The sequence below is a fragment of the Eptatretus burgeri genome, chromosome 1 (genome assembly GCF_056783735.1).
Source record: "Eptatretus burgeri isolate ZD-2024b chromosome 1, Ebu_testis_v1, whole genome shotgun sequence".
NCBI lineage: Eukaryota > Metazoa > Chordata > Myxini > Myxiniformes > Myxinidae > Eptatretus > Eptatretus burgeri.
In genome coordinates this window covers 74,569,127-74,591,239 of record NC_140961.1, presented here as the reverse complement: position 1 = coordinate 74,591,239, position 22,113 = coordinate 74,569,127, and the positions used below count along the sequence as shown (strand labels likewise).

General features: G+C 43.4%; 1 protein-coding gene across 6 annotated transcripts in view; it reads left to right on the top strand.

The window, feature by feature from the left end:
* The window catches only part of LOC147034762 (protein FAM178B-like), a 173,484-nt gene that overhangs the window by 70,856 nt on the left and 80,515 nt on the right, over positions 1-22,113 (top strand). For all 6 annotated transcript variants that reach the window (XM_085888466.1, XM_085888487.1, XM_085888476.1 and 3 more), the window contains 5 exons: positions 6,672-6,756; positions 10,204-10,380; positions 17,413-17,510; positions 18,787-18,868; positions 19,012-19,107. In XM_085888466.1, the coding sequence (XP_085744592.1) occupies positions 6,672-6,756; positions 10,204-10,380; positions 17,413-17,510; positions 18,787-18,868; positions 19,012-19,107 (538 nt within the window). The remainder of the gene's footprint in view (positions 1-6,671; positions 6,757-10,203; positions 10,381-17,412; positions 17,511-18,786; positions 18,869-19,011; positions 19,108-22,113) is intronic.

Genomic DNA, 22,113 nt, shown 5'->3' with positions numbered 1-22,113 from the left:
TATTCTCTTTGGTTTTTTTTTTCTTTTTCTTTATCTGGAGGAAATATACCACTTGTGATGGTTGTACACATGAAATAAGTTATTTACAAATTACGCAAGCAATAAATATATAAACAATAAATAAACGAGAACGACACTCAGTGGAGTTCATACCTCTGCCACGCTGAATAGTTTACGTTTTGTATCACACTGATGAGTCAGATCCCAATCTTGATCTTCAGGAAAATCGAATCCATTCGTCTTTGTCACGCACCAAACCCGTCTACCAAGTTTCGTACGAATCCATCCAAAACTTTTTTTTGAGATATCCTGCTCACAGACAGATGGGGTGAAAACATAACCTCTGTCCACCTTTGGTGGCGGGGGTAATAAATTTGTTTGAACCATAGTTTCCTACCTTTTTGCTCCACATACACGCATCTATCGGTCTTCGAAGTGGGCCTATTTAATCCTTCCCTTGACCCAAATTGTTTAACATGAAGGCAGTGCATACATAAACTTACATTTTCATTTTCACCTCCACCACTGAAGGTGAAGGAGGTGATGTTTTCACCCCTTTCTATGTGTTTGTTACTTGGCAAATTTTTTTTTTTTTTGATAAGTACGTTGATCACCTCCGTTTGTTTGTGTGTTTGTGTGTTTGTGTGTCTGCTTGTTTGGTTTTCTGTCCGCTCGCCTCCAGCCCAAACCGCTCAACCGGCCATTTTGAAATTTTCACAGATTAATGTCACCGACGCTGCGACGGTCCGGCATTGAAATTTCGTAACATTTCGTTGACCGAAAAGGTCTACATCTGCTGATAGGCCAATTTGAGCTAAATTTTCTAAAATCTTCAAATTTCATCCGATTGACTTGAAATTTGAACAGGATTTGCACATCAGGTCAGTGAATTCAACCACCTATTACTTTTGAGGTTACCTTAGGTCAAAAGGTGAACATAGGCCAGAAGGTCAACCCAAAATAGGCAAAATTTTTAAATTGTTTCTAAAATTGTCAATTTTCATCCGATTGACTTGGAATTTGAAGACCATTTGTATATCCAGTTGCTGAATTCAACCACCTATTAATTTTGAGATAGACAGACTAAAAGGCCAAATTGGGCCAAATTTTCTAAAATCCTCAATTTTCATCTGATTGACTTGAAATTTGAAGAGCATTTTCATGTCAAGTTGCTAAATTCAACGACCAATTATTTTTAAGGTCAACACAGGCCTAATTTCTGAAATTGATAGAACGGCCAAAATCTAAATATATCACTTTATCATAAATATATGTGGAAAAATTACGGGCCCTTTCCAGGAATCGAACCCAGGTCCTCTGGAAAAACTGTACCAGTGCTCTGCCATCTGAGCTATCTGGGTGACCCACCAGCTGAGCAATGCAATTCTTCCACATATACAGGTGCCACTCTGTTTCCCCCACTGCTTCCGGGGCACTTGGTGCCAACCATAGGAGCAGCTAGGGCCTGCTCACGAGGGGGTCTTCCCCCTGTGGGGGGACACATCCATGTCTGCTATTAAACACCACAGGGGGAGTAGTAATATACTTAGAGATGAACAGGATAGAACATCATAAATATATGTGGAAAAATTCCAGATAACTCAGATGGCAGAGCACTGGTACGTTTTTCCAGAGGACCTGAGTTTGATTTCTGGTCTGGGCCTGTAGTTTTTCCACATTTTTTTATGATGTATTATCCTGTTCATCTCTCCGTAAATCACTATATCTCAAAAAGTTGTGGATGAGTTGTGACAAAACAAGGTAGATGGGTTGAATAGGTGACAATAACAAGCGGATTGGATTTTGGTTTGGATCAAAACCATCAGTGGGATACAAAACTTAAACTGTTCCACCTGGCAGAGGTATGCACTTTACCGAGTGCCATTCTACTTTGTGCTGCTTTGCCAAGTTGTCTCTGTCTGTCTGTCTGTCTGTTTGTGTGCAGGATATCTCAAAAAGTAAAAGTTGTGGATGGATCTGGATGAAATTTTGTGCACAGGTTTTGTGACGAGGATGAACTGATTAGATTTTGGTGAAGATCCTGATCCGGATCCGACTACTATATCTTTTTACGTGATTCTTCACCATTGAGAGATGGGGATAAACTAATACATTGCACGATATCTCAAAAAGTTGTGGACAGATTTGGATGAAACTTGGTGGACAGGTTCGGTGTGTTACAAGGAAAAATTGATTCAATTTTGGTGAAGATCCAAATCCGGATCTGGATCTGGATGTGAGAATTATTTAATTTTGTAAGTGATTCTTCACCATTGAGAGATCGGACTTAAAACGATATATTACTGTTGAGGACGATATTCACCTCTGCCACCGAAGGTGAAGGAGGTTATGTCCCCCCCACCCCCCACTTTCTGTGTGTCTGTTTGTCTATCTGTGTGCAGAATATCTCAAAAAGTTGTGGACGGATTCAGACAAAGCTTGGTGGACATGTTGGGGGTGTGACAAGAAAGAATTGATTCAATTTTGGTGAAGATCCAGATTCGGATATGACAATTTTTAAGTGATTCTTCACCATTGAGAGATTGGACAAAACCGATATATAGCATGTTATCTCAAAAGGTTGGGGACGGATTCGGACGAAACTTGGTGGACACGTGTGTGTGACAAGGAAGGATTGATTCAATTTTGGTGAAGATCCGAATCTGGATCCGGATCTGATAATTTTCTAAAGTGATTCGTCACCGTTGAAAGGGCCAAAAACGATATAAATATATATATTTTTATATTTTTATATATATAATGGTATTTCAAAAATTTGTTGGGCCTGATATGTTCTCATGGATCAGGCATTATGTGGCAGAGGTACGTGCTCGACCAAGTGCCCTTCTCGTTGATACTGTAGTTCAGCAAACAAAGCAATATCACAAGACTGCAATTGTGAGAGCAGTCGAATACGGACATAAAATTAATGACAACGACAACATTGGGCTTTATGAATCGCATTACCTCAAACAACCATCCCAGGGCACTTCACAAATATAAAGAATAAAAAAAATATTTTGTAAGTATGAAGAGTAAATAAATAATGAAAATAAAAATGAATGAATGAAAAAATTAGTTGAAGATATAAAGGTCGACCTGGTAACCTGTAAACTGTTTACCACATGAGAGGAGAGGGAGAGAAAGAGAAAGAAAAGACAAGATGACATGTGGGTGTTCACATAACATCCTACTAGTTTGTGGAGTCACCTTTTACTTTATATGCCTGGTGTTGGCTTCATGGTTAGGGTGGTGGGCTTTTGATCCTTGGGTCCTGAGTTCAAATCCCTCTCATCTGTTGAATTAATACCAGGTGGGGTTAACTCTGCCTGTCATCCTTCTGAGGTCGGCAAAATGAGTGCCAGCATGCTGGTATAGTGGGGCAACTTAGCATAACAATTGTGCATTTTGTGAGGAAAGCACCAAATTTGGCACACTAGTAGCCTATCATATTGTTACGGCTGTGGAAATTCGCAATACACCATAAAGGTTCTTTAGATTAGCTATGCCGGTAAGTGAGTATTCAGATAGCTTTCCCCACCGTTGTTTAGAGGGAATTCTGCGACCCTTTGAGATAGTGTTTTCTTTACCTATCGTTATTTTGAACCTACACGCAAACAACAACCGCCACCAAGTACGCCGCAACGCCAAGCACGCAACAAACCTACACGCAAACAACAACCGCCACCAAGTAAGTCACAACACCAACCACGCTATAATTTCCCTCACAACAACCACCACCATCTTCGCCACTACCCCCGCTTCTGAACGCCATCCTCCACGGTCCACGCTACGACGGTTTCTGCGTCGGGAACCGTCCAAGAACGCGGGCAGGATTGGCAGAACAAAAGCTCTTGCGGAGCCTGTGGGGTTTTTCCTGCCTATTTTCCCCGCGCTTGGTGTGAAGGGAAGGGGGCAGGGCAGCTCGCTTCCGATTGGGGGATGCACGGCATGAGGCGGTCGGAGTGAAGGAACGCCCCTTTTAGGGAAGCTTCTCGAAGGGAGGCGGAGCCGAAAACGGGGAGGAGCGAAGGGCGGAGCCCCGCGCTATATAAGGCGGACCGCACGCGGGTTCTCTCTCTCTTGGTGGTCGAGGTCGAGTTCTCTCTCTCTCTCTTGGTGGTCGAGGTCGAGTTCTCTCTCTCTCCCTTGGTGGTCGAGGTCGAGTTCTCTCTCTCTCTTGGTGGTCGAGGTCGAGTTCTCTCTCTCTCTCTTGGTGGTCGAGGTCGAGTTCTCTCTCTCTCTCTCGGTGGTCGAGGTCGAGTTCTCTCTCTCTCTTGGTGGTCGAGGTCGAGTTCTCTCTCTCTCTTGGTGGTTGAGGTCGAGTTCTCTCTCTCTCTCTCTCTCTCTTGGTGGTCGAGGTCGAGTTCTCTCTCTCTCTCTCTCTCTCTCTTGGTGGTCGAGGTCGAGTTCTCTCTCTCTCTTGGTGGTCGAGGTCGAGTTCTCTCTCTCTTGGTGGTCTAGTTCTCTCTCTCGTGGACGTCGGGTTGTGCTCCCTCTCCTTCCCTCTCGTCTTGGCGCTGATTTCTTCCCCTGTCTCCCGGTGGTCTTGTTGAGCGACCTGTTGGCAAAGGTGCGGGCTGGTAGCGAGTCCGGGAGACGCATCGGGGACACAGACGGGAGGCGCAGCTCTGCCAGCTGTGTGGTGCGAACCTGCGCGTCTGGCGAGAAGCGCCGGAGAGAGCTTACTGCCCATCGTCGCAAGGCCCGGAGTCAGTCGCGGCCACGCTAGCTGCCGTGGGGAGCAGATGTCGCGACCTGCCCACCGAGACACCTTGAGGGTGCAGGTAACCTGCACGGTCTCGTGGGCCTTTTCGGTCATCCACGGCCCATGAACATAAAGGTCTCCGGACCCCGTGTACCCCCTTGCCTGTGAGGAGGTCTTTCCATTCCTTTTGTTTTGTATGACTGCTGTGGCGCCGTGTCCCTGTAAGTAGAACCTGCTAAGTAACTGTGCTGTAAATACACCCTTGATTATAGTCGGTCATATTGCTTTTGTTTTCTATTTCTTGCCTGTACATTTCATGACTGCCTTGGCTGTATATACGTGTGCCTCATAATAAATGTCCTTGTGTGAAATGTATCCCGTTCGTTGCGTCCTTTCCCCTTTGAAAGTGCCATCTTGCATCGTGGAATGAGTAGTGGGTTTTGAACGCCCGGTAAAGAGAATCGGATCCGTCGAGGTTGGCGATAACACCGCTCGGTTATCACTGTAGTATGGAATGGACCGCTCAAGCGGTTCGTGTCCCAGGCCGACCTGCGGTGTGGTGCAGCCCCTCGGTAGGTTATCTGCGCGGGTACTTAGGTATATCGACATTCGGCGATTCACCCTATTTCGTGCGGGTAGAATGCGGACTGGGCTGTGGTGACGTTAAACCCCCACCCGTGACTGGTTCCTGGCGATAGTTCCAGGAGGGTCACGACTGAATTGTGCGTCCGGTGGGCGAGCTGCTACTATTAGTGGAAGGCGGCAGTTCGCACGCCGGCGGGCGTGAATTCGTAACAATATTATGAACAGATTTGGATATTGGGCTATCTCAAATTTTTGATGGCAGTGGAAGATGGCTGCCACAGCCATCTGCGGCTGAATTTGAGATGGCCCAATATCCAAATCTGTTCATAATATGATAGGCTACTAGTGTGCCAAATTTGGTGCTTTCCTCACAAAATGCACAATTGTTATGCTATATTTAGCTAAGTTGCCCCACGAGTATACTGTTGGAGTGGCGACCCGTCCAGGATTGTGCCCAATAGCCAAGGAGACTGCTTAAGCAGCACCAACGCTCTGCACAGAGTATTGTCCCAATCTCCTCCTCCTCCTTTTACTTTATCACTGCACACTTGGTTATATTCTGAAGGAGTTCAAGATTTTACTGTGATGAAATGTGTAATATCCTGCAATTACTAGAAAAGATGAGTTTGTATTTGCTTTTTATTATAAACTACCCAGAGCAAAATGTTAAAACCCACACTGAAATAAATTATACAAAAAAATATAATGACCGTTTTTACAGCCATTTTTCCCTGCTGTGCAGGGGTTTGGCTTTTTCTTGAGGCAATGTTTTATGGCCGGATGCCCTTCCTGACGCCAACCCTGGTCGCCTCTTACGACACACAGGGATATGGTACACCTATTCTAACCGGGGCATACACCGGGACCAGTACACTGGTACTCATTTCGCCGACCTCGGAAGGATGACAGGCTGAGTCAACCCCCTGGTGTTAATTCAGCAGCCAACGGGGCTTGAACTCAGGACCCTGGGATCCCAAGCCACCACCCTAACCACTAAGCCAACACCAGGCATACTGAAATAAATTATACATGAAATGTATTTGTTTTTTTTTGTCGGAGAGGCTGTAAATGAAACTATGTAATATTTGTTTGAAAAATCTTCCTTTATGCATCTGATTATATGCCTTTTGAAAAATATGACACTTCAAAATTTTCCACTCTTCCATGAGTACCTGCATTTAAGAAGAAATTCAAGTGTGTGGGAAGAAAGGAAATCTTGCTGTGGAACATTCAATGTTTGTTTACCACTTGTTCAACATTCTTGTGACTAAATTTTTGGCTTTGGCACCAACTTTCCTTTCTTCCAGAACTCAAACTGTCCATAATCTTTGCTATCCCTTTTGTCTGACTTTAACATTTTTCATCACACTCTTCACAGCTTAGATATTCTTGCTGATCAGCATGGAGTCTCGTCTCCTGGGAAAAACATCTGCAATCCTCCAGGCTTGTATTTTCTTGCACAGGTATGCTGCCACAGCTGCATTGCTGATTTATGTATTTCAATTTGAGATGCATATAAAAACATTCACGATTACAGTGACAATAAGTTGAGCTTTTGATCTTTACGTTTTTAAACTGCATTTTCCTCATCACGGTAATGACGTCTCAAAACACAGGGTGCTTCAAAAGTTTGGAATCATTGGGATGTATATTTACTGTACAACAATTATTTTAATAATTGCTCAAATTTCGAGTCATTGACATGCATGCACATGTCATTTCTTGTATGTAGGTTCTTTTGAACGTTTCTTCACATTGACACATCAATTTAATCACATTTGTTTCTGATTTAATTTCCTAGAGTCTAGACCTTCTATAGTACATGCCATGTGGTCTCACAGTATAAACCACTGATTTCAGGTGTCCAAAAAGAAAACTGGAATAGCACTTGGGAGAGCGCATACCTTCACCAGGCTGAATAGTTTACGTTTTGTATCCCACTGAGAGGCTGGATCTGAATCCAGACCGGAACCAAAATCGAATGGGCCTGTTCGTGTATAACGCGCGTGGGGTCGTGAGGAGAGACGGGTAAACTTAAAGCTTTTAAAACCAATGGGTTTATTCCCGAACCCACAATAAAAAGGGAAAGATTGACCCAACTAAAGGAATATGATGGTGGGTTGTGAGGAAGGAAGGAAATGCAAGTAATATATAAATATATACAATGAGAATAAAAATGAATGGAAAGAAATCTATGGCACCACACAGCAGAATCAGTCACTGACGGGAAGGGGACAATAAAAATCAGGGGGACTCAGCTCTGGCGGCAGTGGGGACTAGCAGGCGATGAAGAGGGACAATGAGGATAATGGGCAGGATGATGGGTGTCAGGTAGCAGGCAGAGGAAACAAGGCACAGGGTGAAGACAGGCAGGCAGGACGACCTCCTCAGAGAAAATTCTCCCCTCTTTCCTCAGGCTTCGACGTGCCTTCTTAGTCTCAGACTCGCACAAAAACCTCTTAGCCACGTTCTCCTCAGACTTCGACTTCCTCCTCCGTCAACTCCAACTTCCAACTGCTCAATCAGATCCCACGCTCTTCTCCCGGGGCAACGCTCTGCCTCTATAAGGCGAGCCAAAGCGCTTCGCCTTCTGGGAGGCATCAAAGGTTCCCCCCTCGCTCTCGTGCCGAGTCTCCCGGCGGTCTCCGGTTAAGGTTGACATAGAGGTTTTACACACAATTTCCTAACTATAATCCCTCATGAATTATTACCACGCACCACCCCCTGTATGGCACACATTCAAACAAGACAATTCTTAAGCTAACGTTTCCCTACTTATTACATCAAGATGGGATAACGACTCGTATACGGACCATGATACTCAATGCAGTGCCTCTAGAAAGTCTACACCCCCTTTCAAAATTTTCACCTTTTGTTGCCTTGTAGCCTGGAATTATATTGCATTAAATCAGACTTTTTGTCCACCTTTATTTACACATCGTAACCTACAACTTACAAGTGTAAAATAAATTCGACAAATTTCAAAAAAATTAATGAAAAATACAAACTACAATATCTTGGTTGGATAAGTGTCTACCCCCTTTATAATAGCAATTGTAAATTAGCTCAGGTGTAACCAATCACCTTCAAAATCACACAAAGTTAATTGGCTTCCACCTGTGTTAAATTGTAGTGATTGTGATTATTTCAGAATAAAATCTGCTGTTCCTGTAGGTTTCCTCTGCTGGGTATTGCATTTCACAACAAAGACATTACCATGAGCACCAAGGAGCTTTCAAAAGACCTTCGCGATAAAGTTGTGGAAAGGAACAGATCAGGGGATGGGTATAAAAATATTTCAAAGGCCTTGAATATCCCTTGGAGCACAGTCAAGACAAACATTAAGAAGTGGAAGGCATATGGTACCAACAAGACTGCCTAGATCAGACTGTCCCTCCAAAATGGTTGACCAAGCAAGGAGGGGACTGATCACAGAGGCCACCAAGAGGCCAATGACAACTTTTAAAGAGCTACAAGCCTTTATGGCAAAGACTGGTCAATGTGTGCATTTGACAACAATATCCCAAGCACTCCACAAGTCTGGCCTATATGGTAGGGTGGCAAGAAGGAAGACATAACTCAAAAAGCCAGCCTTGAGTCCCGTTTGAGGTATGCAAAAAAACATTCTGGAGATTCTGAAGCCATGTGGCAAAACGTTTTGTGGTCTGACGAAACCAAGATGGAACTTTTTGGCCTAAATGCAAAATGTTACGTTTGGCGCGAACCCAACACAGCACATCACCCAAAGAACACCATCCCCACTGTGAAGTATGGTGGTGGCAGCATCATGTTATGGGGATGTTTCTCATCGGCAGGGATTGGGACACTTGTCAGTATAGAAGTGAAAATGGATGGAGCAAAATACAGAAAAATCCAAGAGGAAAACCTGCTGCCCTCTGCAAGAAAGCTGAAATTGGAGCGGAAGTTCACCTTTCAGCATGACACCGACCCGAAGCACACAGCCAAAGCTACACTGGAGTGGTTAAGGAACAAAAAGATAAATGTCCTTGAGTGGCCTAGTCAGAGCCCCGACATAGATCCACTCGAAATTCTGACGCATGACTTGAAGATTGCTGTCCATCAACGCTCCCCACGCAACTTGACTGAGCTTGAACAGTTTTGTGCAGAAGAATGGGCAAATACTGCCCAATCAAGGTGTGCAAAGTTGGTAGAAACTGATCCCAACAGACTCACAGCTATAATTGCTGTCGAAGGTGTTTCCACCAAGTATTAACTCTGGGGGATGGACACTTATGAATGAATGGGGATGAAAACACGAACATCCCATGCGTTGTAGGTAATCTGATTGGCCCGAAGGATCAATTACCACAGACGGACTGAAAGTGCCTAACCAAACAGTGTGTGAATGGAGTGAAAACGGTGATGTACAGTACGCCGCCAGATCGAGGGATGACCGAACGGCTGCGGGGCCGAAGGTAGGACCGATGGGGTGAAGGATGGATTGTCAAAATGATGTTTGGTGAAGGGGAGGGAAGATTGAAAGTAACAAAGGTTTTGGTAAGGACTGTTTACACAAAGACTAATGAAATAACTAATTCTTCACATAGGTCACGTAGGTGAAATAGCATACATGGTCACGTAGACAATAACTAATGGTCACGTAGGTGAAATAACTAAGTCACCTACGTGACCATGTATGCTCTCACCCTGGGGTAAGTTTCCAAAACCGTAACACTATATTGCATTGTTTTTGTTTTTAAATAATTGCAGTTTGGGTAGGTTGCTCGGAGCTGAACTCATTAACATTTAGCTGTCTACTCACTCACAATTTTCAAGTGAACTCTGAATCAATGTATCATGATTATACCAACTTGTTACTCTGTATTTGGAGTGACAACACCTAACACTGGTGAAGATGCAGCTTGCTCTTCTGCCTTCCATGTGTGCAGTACTTGACTCTATGTATTCATCATGAGATCAACGTATTTAGCAAGAGAGAACACGTGCTGCTTGTTGCTCTCTGTGCACGTCTCATGCTGCAACGAGGGATGGATTTGGAAACACTTTGTGCTCTGCGGCAACTGCTTTCACTTCTTCTGACAAAATTTGATTCCTGGCTGTCAAAGGTACAATGATGACTCGTATATTTTTTTTTTCCGTTGTAGGTTCTGAATAATGTCCTTTGAAAATAATTTTATTTTGACCAATGTAAAAGCAAGTTTGATTGGAACACTCATTATTGGTAGGCCTCTCGAAGGAGCTTGTACAAAAATTGCATGCAGGACAAAGACATTCATAAGAGATCAATGTACTTTTCAATGAATTACAAGGACATTAGTCAACAATGGACAAACCTGTGGCACATGGTACTTCAACCTTGGTTCCCTGCATCATGAGCCAAGCATTCCAACAGGCCAACCCAAAGCCTTATTTTTAGGTACTCCATTGCTCTGTCACCTCTTGTGGAGTGAAGTACGAGTGGTAAGCCCTCATAAGTGACATCCTGATGAAATTCAATTGGTGCATTTGCAAACAGTTGCTTTTTATTGTGGGCAAAGCATTAACTTTTCTTTATTTGGATAAATGCATGCTTTCACCTTCAGATAGATGTACAGTGCCTTCAGAAAGTATTCGCACCCCTTGACTTTTTCACATTTTGTGTTGCAGCCTGAATTTAAAATAGATTAAATTTTAAAATGTTTCAAATTTTGTCTTACAGCTTCGAGTCTTCTTGGGTATGTCTGTATCAGCTTTGTGCATCTGAATTTGGGGATTTTCTCCCATTCTTCCTTGCAGATTTGCTCAAGCTCTGTCAAGTTGGATGGGGAGCGTCGGTGAACAGCAATCTTCAAGTCTTTCTGCAGATTCTCAAAGGGATTCAAGTCTGGGCTTTGGCTTGGCTACTCAAGGACTTTCATGTTCTTGTTCTGAAGCTATTCCAGTGTTGCTTTGGCTGGATGATTGGGGTCATTGTCCTGTTGGAATGTAAATCTTCACCACAGTCTCAGGTCTTATGTACTCTGAAGCAGGTTCTCCTCAAAGATTTGCCTGTATTTGGCTCCATTCATTGTTCCCTCTCTCTCCTTACAAGTCTCCCAGTCCCTGCTGCTGAATGAGTCCATAGCATGATGCTGCCACCACCTTGCTTCAGAGTAGGGATGGTGTAAGATGGGTGATGATCAATGCTCGGTTTCCACCAGACGTAGCTCTTTGCATTCAGGCCAAATATTTCATTTTTGGTCTCATCAGACCAAATAATATTTTGCCTCGTACTCTTAAGCGTCTTTCACGTGCCTTTTTGCAAACTCCAAGCGTGCTGCCATGTGCCATTTTATCAGGAGTGGCTTCCGTCTGACCACTCTCTCATAAAGCCTAGATTTGTGAAGTGCTCCAGAGACTGTTGTCCTTCCGGCAGGTTCTCACTTCTCAGCCGAGGAACTCTGTAGTCCTGTCACAGTGGTCATTGGGCTCTTGGTCACCTCCTTGACCATGGTTCTTCTTGCTCGGTTGCTTAGTTTGGTCGGACGGCCAGCTGTAGGAAGAGTCTGGGTAGTTCCATATTCTTTCCATTTCCAGAGCTCACTGTGCTCGTGGGAACTTTAAACACTCTAGAAATTGTTTTATACCCTTCCCCAGATCTTTGCTTCCTCACAATTCTATCTCGGAGTTCTACGGACAGTTCCTTGGACTTCATGGTGGAGTTTCTGCTCTGACTTGCGCTGTTAACTCTGGGACCTTATATAGAAAGGTGTGTTTCTTTCTAAATGATGTCCAATCAATTGATTTGGCCACAGGTGGACTCCAATTAAGTTGTAGAGACATCTCAAGGATGATCAAAGGAAATTTGATGCACCTGAGCTCACTTTGGAGTGCCATAGCAAAGGGGTTGAATACCTATTGACGCAAGATATTTCAGCTTTTCATTTTTAATTAATTTGTAAAAAATTCTAAAAACACATTTTCATTTTGTCATTAATGGGGTATCTTGTGTAGATCGGTGACAAAAGTTTTTAATTATAATCCATTTTAAATTCAGGCTGTAACACAACAAATGTGCCAAAAGTCAAGGGGTGTGAATACTTTCTGAAGGCACTGTATATTGGAAAGATTTTTTTTCCGCCCAAACCATGAAGGAATGGTCATGTACTTACAAAACTTAGCACAGATGCAACTGAGTTTACAGCCTCTGTCACACACTTTTGTGAGCGGTTGGTGAGCTTGTTGGAGTCATTGGTGTAGAAGTCATATTTTTGGCTCTTTAAAACCATTTTCGAAAAGGGATTAAATTTTTTACTCCCATTAGTAAGTTTGAGAAGATGAAGCAGAGGGAGCACACTTAACTTCGGTCTGTAGTCTGGGTTTGATTAACTGTCAGATTGGTTTGCAGGTAGGGTGTTGTATTAAAAGTTTCACCATCCCTTTGAATATGCCTGAGAAGTCCCATCTGTTAGTATTAATTGGTGAATGTTAAAGATCCCATGGTGTCTGTGAAGAGTCGGCAAGTTATCGCCGGCACCCTGGCCAAACTCCAAATCCTCGTCACATTTATTGACTGCCTGATAACCTGACCACCCAATTCATGAAAGACCAAAGATAAAAATCCTTCCTGACTAAGTCGACAAGAATGTGGGAATACTTTGGGCCTTTAAACAAGTACTCATAGTTGGAATATAAATCTTTTGTTAGTCCATTGAGGAAGTTTCTTGCTGAGGTAAGGACAAATCAAAGATGCAAAGCACGCGATTTAGCTACTTGTCAAACAAATGCTTATGGTCACGTTCCCTGGTTCACTTCTGGTTCATTGTAGAAGGATGCATGATTCTGTATGCTAACCAATCTATGACAAAGAAGGATATAATCTGGAATTCTCTTTTTTTTTTTTCTTTTCTTTAATTTTATTAATGCGTTTACCTGTCAGAAGTTTTATTTTTCAGTGTTTTGTGGAAACGATGAATCCCTTCTTTTGTTCTCATTCATATAAACCATACTCTGCGACGTGCTCTGTTCTACGTCCTCATCTTTCTTTCTTTTTTACTTTGCTCTTTTCTTTTATACTCAAATGTTTTTTAATACTGGACTTACGAATGCATCTTTTCTTAAGCCCTACTAACACTCAACTTGCATCGCTCTTTAACAAGTAAGGAGGGAAGAAAAAAAACAAACTCGTGCTCTTCTCCTACTTTTACCCATGTGTTCCATAATGCCTCTTCTACTCTCAAACCACCTGCTCACCTGGTCCCTGCTCACCTCCGCCAGCGATCTCGTGTGTGCTTACTCCGTCTCTAACCCCCTGATCCAGAAATATTAGAAGTTTGTTCCATACAAGCTGCCGTGGCCAAACCATATGTTTGTATCAATTTTGGTCTGTTTTTGTGTTCCTTTATTCCATTGCTCATTGCACATGTGTACACCTTAGCTGTCTGAGCACCATTTCCCCTTTCCACTCTCCAACATACCATACACTGCTGTTGTTTTTCTTTTGTCATTGTTTTTCTTCTACATGCTATAATTTCCAACCAACCCCCTAATATTCAGAAAATTGTCGTTAAAGTAGTAGTAGCTGCTATAGTTTTTTTTTCCATTATTGGCTTCCATCTTGTCCTGTTTGTTGTATCCTGGAGGGCATTCGAGGATTTTCCTGGAGACCGTCAACTGGATAGTTAATTGTGCATTGCTTCTCTTCCTACATTCATTTCCCACTCCATACATTTTTGTTCATTTTGTGTTCCATAAACCTTTCATCTCAACACCACCCTCTCCTGAAAGGCTCTTTTCCTCCAACTCTCCTTTGAAAGTTTCAAAGAAACCTTCTCTTCCTTCATCATTCATTCCTCCTTCCCCTCTGCTCCTCACTTGTCCTTTCTTTCCTCCACAGATTGCACACATTTCTTGAACAACAGGTGGCACCTTCATTCATTTGTTCCTTTTTTCTTTCACTTGTTGACTCTGTCCTGTCTGCTCCTGAGTCCCACTTGTCACATGTGGTCAGATTTCAAGTCCACTTACCCCAAATCATCTCCACCACCAAGGTCCACTATTTCCACGCACATTTGATGTTCATTAAGTTTCTAACAAATAATTGCATGATTTATTCAATACGAGCAAAAGGTACCTGGCGTTGCCAGGCAACACCGGGTTCCTCCTCCCACCCATTCCCCTCCCTCATCCCACTCCACCTCCTCCTTCCAGACTCCCACCTCACCCATTCTCCACCCTCCTCCTCTAATAATCAGTGATTGTTAAAAGTATAATTTGTGATATGCAGTTATGGTGTACTGTCGTGGCCCAAAATATTGGCACCCTTGCATTTTTTTCAAATACCTCACAATTTTCTCTAAAAATAAATTGAAATTGACAAAAGTATTTGGTTTCCATAATTCTTTATTTCACTGTTAATATTACAGAATGTTTGTTTTTGATTCAGAACTTAATATATCCTTTTAAGTTATAAAATAAAAAGAAAATCGCATTGCCAAAATTATTGACACCCTTGACTTAATATTTGGTTGCACAGCCTTTGGACAAAATAACTGCAGTCAGGCACTTCCTCCAGCCATGAATGAACTTCCTTCACCTCTCGATTGGCAGTTTGTCCCACTCTTGTGCAAAGTGCTCCAGTTCACCCAGATTTTAAGGATGCCTTCTTCCAACTGCTGTTTTCATATCTCCCCACAGGTGTTCAATGGGATTTAGATCTGGTTTCATTGCTGGCCACTTCAGAACAGTCCATTGTTTTGTCTTGAACCATCCCTGGGTGCTTTGTGAACTGTGTGTGGGGTCATTGTCCTGCTGCAAGACCCATGACATACGACAGAGACCCAGCTTTCTAACACTGGGCTGAAATTGCACTTCAAAATACCTTGGTAATCTCCTAATTGCATGAAGCCATGCACACATTCAAGGCACCCAGTGCCAGAGGCAGCTCAGCAATCCCAAAACATCATGAAACCTCCTCCATGTTTGACTGCAGGGAAGGTGTTCTTTTCTTTGAAGATTCATTTTGTTTTTTTGTAAACATAGAGATTATGTGCTTTACCAAAAAGCTCTAATTTGGTCTCATCTGTCCACAGGACATTCTCTCAGAAGGATTTTGTCTTGTTCAGGTGTGTTTTGGCAAATTTCAGTCAGGCTTTCTTATGTCTCTCTCTCTCTCTCTCTCTCTCTCTCTCTCTCTCTCTCTCTCTCTCTCTCTCTCTCTCTCTCTCTCTCTCTCTCTCTCTCTCTCTCTCTCTCTCTCTCTCTCTCTCTCTCTCTCTCTCTCTCTCTCTCTCTCTCTCTCTCTCTCTCTCTCTCTCTCTCTCTCTCTCTCTCTCTCTCTCTCTCTCTCTCTCTCTCTCTCTCTCTCTCTCTCTCTCTCTCTCTCTCTCTCTCTCTCTCTCTCTCTCTCTCTCTCTCTCTCTCTCTCTCTCTCTCTCTCTCTCTCTCTCTCTCTCTCTCTTTCTCTCTTTCTCTTCTTTCTCTCTCTTTCTCTCTCTTTCTCTCTCTCTTTTCTCTCTCTCTTTTTCTCTCTCTCTTTTTCTCTCTCTCTTTTTCTCTCTCTTTTTCTCTCTCTCTTTTTCTCTCTCTCTTTTTCTCTCTCTCTTTTTCTCTCTCTCTTTTCTCTCTCTCTTTTTCTCTCTCTCTTTTCTCTCTCTCTTTTTCTCTCTCTCTTTTTCTCTCTCTCTTTTCTCTCTCTCTTTCTCTCTCTCTTTTTCTCTCTCTCTTTTTCTCTCTCTTTTTCTCTCTCTCTTTGTCTCTGTCTCTGTCTCTCTCTTTTTCTCTCTCTTTTTCTCTCTCTTTTTCTCTCTCTCTCTATTTTTCTCTTTTTCTCTCTCTCTTTTTCTCTCTCTTTTTCTCTCTCTTTTTCTCTCTCTTTTTCTCTCTCTTTTTCTCTCTTTTTTTCTCTCTCTTTTTCTTTCTCTTTTTCTCTCTCTTTTTCTCTCTCTTTTTCTCTCTCTCTTTTTCTCTCTCTTTTTCTCTCTCTTCTTTCTCTTTCTCTCTCCTTCTTTCTCTTTCTCTCTCCTTCTTTCTCTTTCTCTCTCCTTCTTTCTCTTTCTCTCTCCTTCTTTCTCTTTCTCTCTCTCTCTTTCTCTTTCTCTCTCTTCTTTCTCTTTCTCTCTCTTCTTTCTCTTTCTCTCTCTTCTTTCTCTTTCTCTCTCTTCTTTCTCTTTCTCTCTCTTCTTTCTCTTTCTCTCTCTTCTTTCTCTTTCTCTCTCTTCTTTCTCTTTCTCTCTCTTCTTTCTCTTTCTCTCTCTTCTTTCTCTTTCTCTCTCTTCTTTCTCTTTCTCTCTCTTCTTTCTCTTTCTCTCTCTTCTTTCTCTTTCTCTCTCTTCTTTCTCTTTTTCTCTCTTTCTCTCTCTCAGCAGTGGGGTCCTCGTGGGTCTCCTACCATAGAACCCCCTTTCATTGAGGTGGCGACGGATGGTGTGAGTTGTAACTGTTGTATCTTGTGTCTGAAGGTCAGCTTGAATCTGGCAGTTTATCAAGGTGTTTTCTCCACCATTCGAACAATCCTTTGCTGCAATCTTCAATCAAGTTTTCTCTTGTGACCACGTCCAGGGAGGTTGGCTACAGTATCATGGGCCTTAAACTTCCTGATAACATTACATATGGTGAACACAAGAACATCAAGATCTCTGGAGATGGACTTGTAGCCTTGAGATTGTCCATGCTTGGCTGCAATCTTGTGTCTGACCTCCTCAGACAATTCTCTGGTTTTCTTTCTTTTCTCCATGCTGATTGTGGTTCACATAGTTACACAAAACAGCAGAATGACTCTTTTTCTATATTCAAACTGGATGAATGAGTGATTTTTATATTGCAAGCACCTGCAACTCACCACACGTGAGTTCAATTCCAAAGTAAGTGAGAATCACCTGCTTGAAATTTCATTATTTTTCACAACTGCTAAAAGGTGCAAATAATAATATCTGGGTCATTTTCAGATTTCTGTGTGGAATAAGCTAAGATTTTTTCAGCTTTGTTAGTATTGTTTCACTGCATTCCAAAACATTTTTCAATTTCAACAATTTTCTGGAAGAAATGGTGCATTATTTGAAAAAATGCAACAGTGCCAATATTTTGGCCATGACAGCAGGTGTCTGTTTGCAACTAGAATTATCATTTTCACTGAAGATATATTATATAATTGGAAATTACTGATTTTGTTTGTATCACAGTGCTCTGAGCTGGCTGGCTGCCTGTCCCACCTTTCTGACAATCATCACAACCTTTTGGAGCTTGTTCTCTCTCTCCCTTGCCAGGCACCACGAGATCGGTTAGCAGAAACCCAACCATGCTCCCTCACCTTCCCCATTTATCCTGGTTTCATGACTTGTCCATGTATTTTGCAGTCCACAATTGTATCCATCTATATGTTACTAAAACTCTCATCGTGTGTGTGTGTGTGTGTGTGTGTGTGTGTGTGTGTGTGTGTGTGTGTGTGTGTGTGTGTGTGTGTGTGTGTGTGTGTGTGTGTGTGTGTGTGTGTGTGTATATATATATATATATATATATATATATATATATATATATATATATATATATATATATATATATATATATATATATATATATATATATATATATATATATGTACATGTTCCCGAAATACAGCTAAAACGGTACACGACAGCGCAAAAATTTTAGGGCCACCTTACTCGCCATTCTCATGCGGTGTGCAGTATCAAGTTTCATTCAAATCGGGCAATGAAAAAAAATTATTAAAAAATCAATTCCCGATTCAGTCAAGTACTCTTCGGGAGTATTTGATCAATGCAAACAAGGGAAGAGACTTTGGGAGAAAATAACAATTGGGTGTGATGGTAAGGGATTAAATGGTTGAGGCGAAAACACAGCCAAAGCAGAGAGTACGAGATCAAAACCAACATGCATGCATGAACACATGGCGATGAATACACGGCAATAATAACAATTGATCCAAACCAAACTGGACAACATTTGTTGCATCAAAGACAATTTGGGAACAGTATACTGAGCTTCAGAAAAGTCACCCAGAGCAGAAAAAAAGGCTTCCTCTGCCAGAAAATGTAAATCAGAAGATTTCATTTTAACTGTCACATTGTTTTTATTTTATTTTCAATGCTTGTCCATTAATTCATTGTTTTTTTATCCCAAATGGAATTTGCAATATTTCATTCCCTTTTTATTTGTGGTGTCAGTAATGTTGTGTTCTTTGAGATACACACACACAGCAATGCTGCACTCCAGCTTTTGGGTGGATACCAGACAATTCAATAGAAATTATGGTAGTGGGTGATACATTATTACATTGATGCAACATAAATCACAATGTCACTGAAAACAAATTGGTAATATATCACTGTGCCAAAAAATGGCAACTCATCGACACTGCAATAATACTTGGTTAACCATTGGGTGATAAGTTGCCATTTCTGTGCCAGCCTTGGACATGGGCAAGTGAACTGGATGTGGACTTTTGGTCGAATGTTGAATTTTTATCTGATTCCAGATTTTTAAAAACTTTCATTCCTGACTTTCAACTCTCCCTCACTCTCCCATCCCTTTCCCAGAGAGCTTCAGGTCCTCACTGGACTGGGAGTTATCTCTCGGCTTTTGCTTGGTGATAAATCAACTGTGCCTTCAAAATTTAAGGTAAGAATTAAATTAATCATAAAAGCACAAATATTGTATTTCTTACTGTAGTTTGATTTATTGGTTGTTGAATGTGGAAGCACAACAATTGAGGGAATCGATTTTTGTGAATATTTATATATATATTATTTTCTCACCTCCAGCTTTCCTTGCTTGTGCCTTTGTTATCCAAGATGCGACCATCAGCACTTCAGCATCTAATCCAGTCAACAAGCAATGAAGAAACCAACGTTTTTGAGGTTGCATGACAATACACCCACTTGCTACATGTGTAAACGGTGGTGGGGAGTAGCTATTTTCCTTGTAAGACATTTGTCATTCTGTTTTGATAATTCATAAGATCCATAATCTGCTTTCAGATGCTTTCAGATGCCCAACTGTCTGCGGACGTCCTCCTGCAGTTGGGTTACTTTTTTTTAAGGAGGTTGGTGGCAGGATTTGAACTCTGGCCACCGTAAAACCCTTCATTCCGCAAAACACAAAAACGCAAAAAAATCTGAAAACCCACTTCGTGGGAGTACCTCCTGTGCAGCTTCCCTTCGCAGGGCAGCTCACCGGATGACGGGATTGGGGCAAAGCCTTCGGGACCCCCAATCTTTGACAGGAGGGAAACCACGGGGTAACATCCCTGGGTCAGATTGCGGGAGAGTGTGTCGGAGTGGTGCTGAGGTGTCGTCCTCCAGACGGCGGTCTCCTTGGGTTAACCTGAGGCGGTCCCTTCGGGTGGGTGCCTGGAATGTCCTATCCCTAAGAGAGGATGATCACCTGTCTCTGTTATCATCTGAGCTCAAGCGTTTGGACATCGGGATTGCAGCTCTCTCTGAGGTTCGGAGACCGGATTGCGGCGAGATAATGGTGGGTGGTTACACCTACTATTGGTATGGTTGCTCTGATGGTTACCATACCCAAGGAGTTGCTGTAGCTGTGTCCAATAAGCTGACCCCAATGATAATTGAGGTAACACCGGTCAACGAGCGTATTATGAGATTAAGGATTCGTCACTCCTTAGGTGTCATTTCCCTGGTCTCTGTTTATGCTCCGACTGAGGCGAGTGATCTCACTGTGAAGGATGCATTCTACGCCACGCTCGAGTCTGTGGTTGATCAGTGCCCCAGACGAGATACACTTCTCGTCTTGGGGGATTTCAATGCATCGACTGGAACTGATAGGGATGGTTATGAGACATGTGTTGGTCCCCATGGGTCAGGAACTATGAACCAGAATAGCACTAAGTTCCTTGACTTTGCAAGAAGTCATGGACTTAGGGTGGCTGGTTCATGGTTTTAGCGCCCACAAGCTCATCGCTGGACTTGATATTCCAACGCTGGCGGTGTGGCAAAGTAGATTGACCATGTCCTCATTGACGGTCGTTGGAGGATGATCCAGAACTGCAGGGTCTACCGGAGTGCTCAGTTCCTCAATACTGACCACAGGCTTGTTGTTGCAACTCTAAAGCTGCACCTTAAATCCTGGAGAATGGTACCATCCCAGCCTAGGCTGGATGTTTGCAAGCTCAAGGATGAGAGAGTAGCTGAGGAGTTTGCGAACAGGCTGAGTGGACACTTGGGGGGGTCTGGGTGCTTTGAGGGGTCCTGAAGAGTTGTGGAGTGCCTTCAAGACCACCGTCCTTGATGTTGCCGGTGGATGTCTTGGAACTTACCGCAGGGCAAAGAAGAATTTTGTCTCTCAAGGGACACTGGATACCATTGACCAGAGTCACAGGGACAGGCTGAGAGGCAGAGCTGAGCTGTTCAGGGAGCTGAGGCATAAAACTGTACGTACACTGAGGGTGGACAAGGAGGCCTATGTGCGAGGAATCTGTGAGCGGTTAGAGCATCACCTGTGGACAGGTGATTCTCGTCCCGCTTACAGGGGAATTCGCGCATTGCGTTCATCCAAGCCCATCCCTCGGAGCACTGCAGTTGGAGCAGAGAGTGGTAGGCTCTTGACAGAGGAGTCTGAAGTGAAGGCCCGCTGTGCCGGTTACTTTGAGCGGTTGTACCAGACTGATCCCCCAGCTGTCGAGTTGGACGTCAAGGGTCTTACAATCCCTGTTGCTGACCCTCGAATCAACTGTGGTCCACCTTCGCATGTGGAAACACGGGCTGCGGTGAACCAGTTGAAACGGGGCAAAGCTCCAGGGATCTGTGGCATCCATGCTGAACTTCTCAAGGTTGGTGGAAATGCTGCACTCGTGTCGTTGCATGCAGTTTGTGCTCTGCTTGGAACACAGGCATCATCCCAACTGATTGGAAGAGGGGCCTTGTTGTTCCTCTCTGGAAAGGGAAGGGTGATCGCCAAGACTGCAACAACTACCGAGGGGTGACGCTGCTCTCAGTGCCGGGCAAAGTTTTTGCTCGGATAATTCTTGATCGGGTTCGCCACCATCTGCTTGAGCACCAGCATCCAGAGCAGTCAGGCTTTACACCAAAGAGGTCAACGATTGACCGTATCCTTGCTCTTCGTGTCCTCACCGAACGCAGACGAGAGTTGCGGCAGGTGCTGCTTGCAGCCTATGTTGATCTCTGTAAAGCGTTCGATTCAGTGAATCGGGATGTCCTCTGGAGAATTCTTGGTCTTCGTGGGGTGCCACCAAAACTGATCGATCTGATGTCTGAACTCTACTCTGGTACTGAGAGTGCTGTGAAGTGCGGTGGTACCATCTCTGACATATTTCCAGTTGTTACTGGAGTTCGTCAGGGGTGTGTACTGACCCCCACACTTTTCAGCACTTGTATGGACTGGACTTTAGGGAGGATGTCTGAGAGATCAAGCTGCGGTGTATCGTTTGGGAATGTCAAGATCTCGGACCTTGATTTTGCAGATGATGCAGTCATCTTTGCGGAGACTTTAGATATCCTTTTGGGGGCCCTCGAGGTGCTGAATGAGGAGTCGGAGCCGCTGGGATTACGGGTTTCTTGGGTCAAAACTAAGATCCAGGCTTTTGGTGACATCTTGGATGCTGCTGTCCTGTCTGTGTCTGTTTGTGGTGACGATGTTGAGGTCGTGGAGAGATTCACTTACCTTGCAGTGATATTCATGTCTCTGCTGGCTGTGAGTCAGAGGTCAATATACGTCTGGGTCGGGCCTGGGGAGTCATGGATTTACTGGATCATGGGGTGTGGCGCTGCCGGTACCTGTGCGGGAGGACGAAAGTCCGAGTTTTCAGGTCCTTGGTACTTCCAGTCTTGCTCTATGGATGCGAGACTTGGACTCTGACCAGGGATCTGAGACGGAGACTTAAT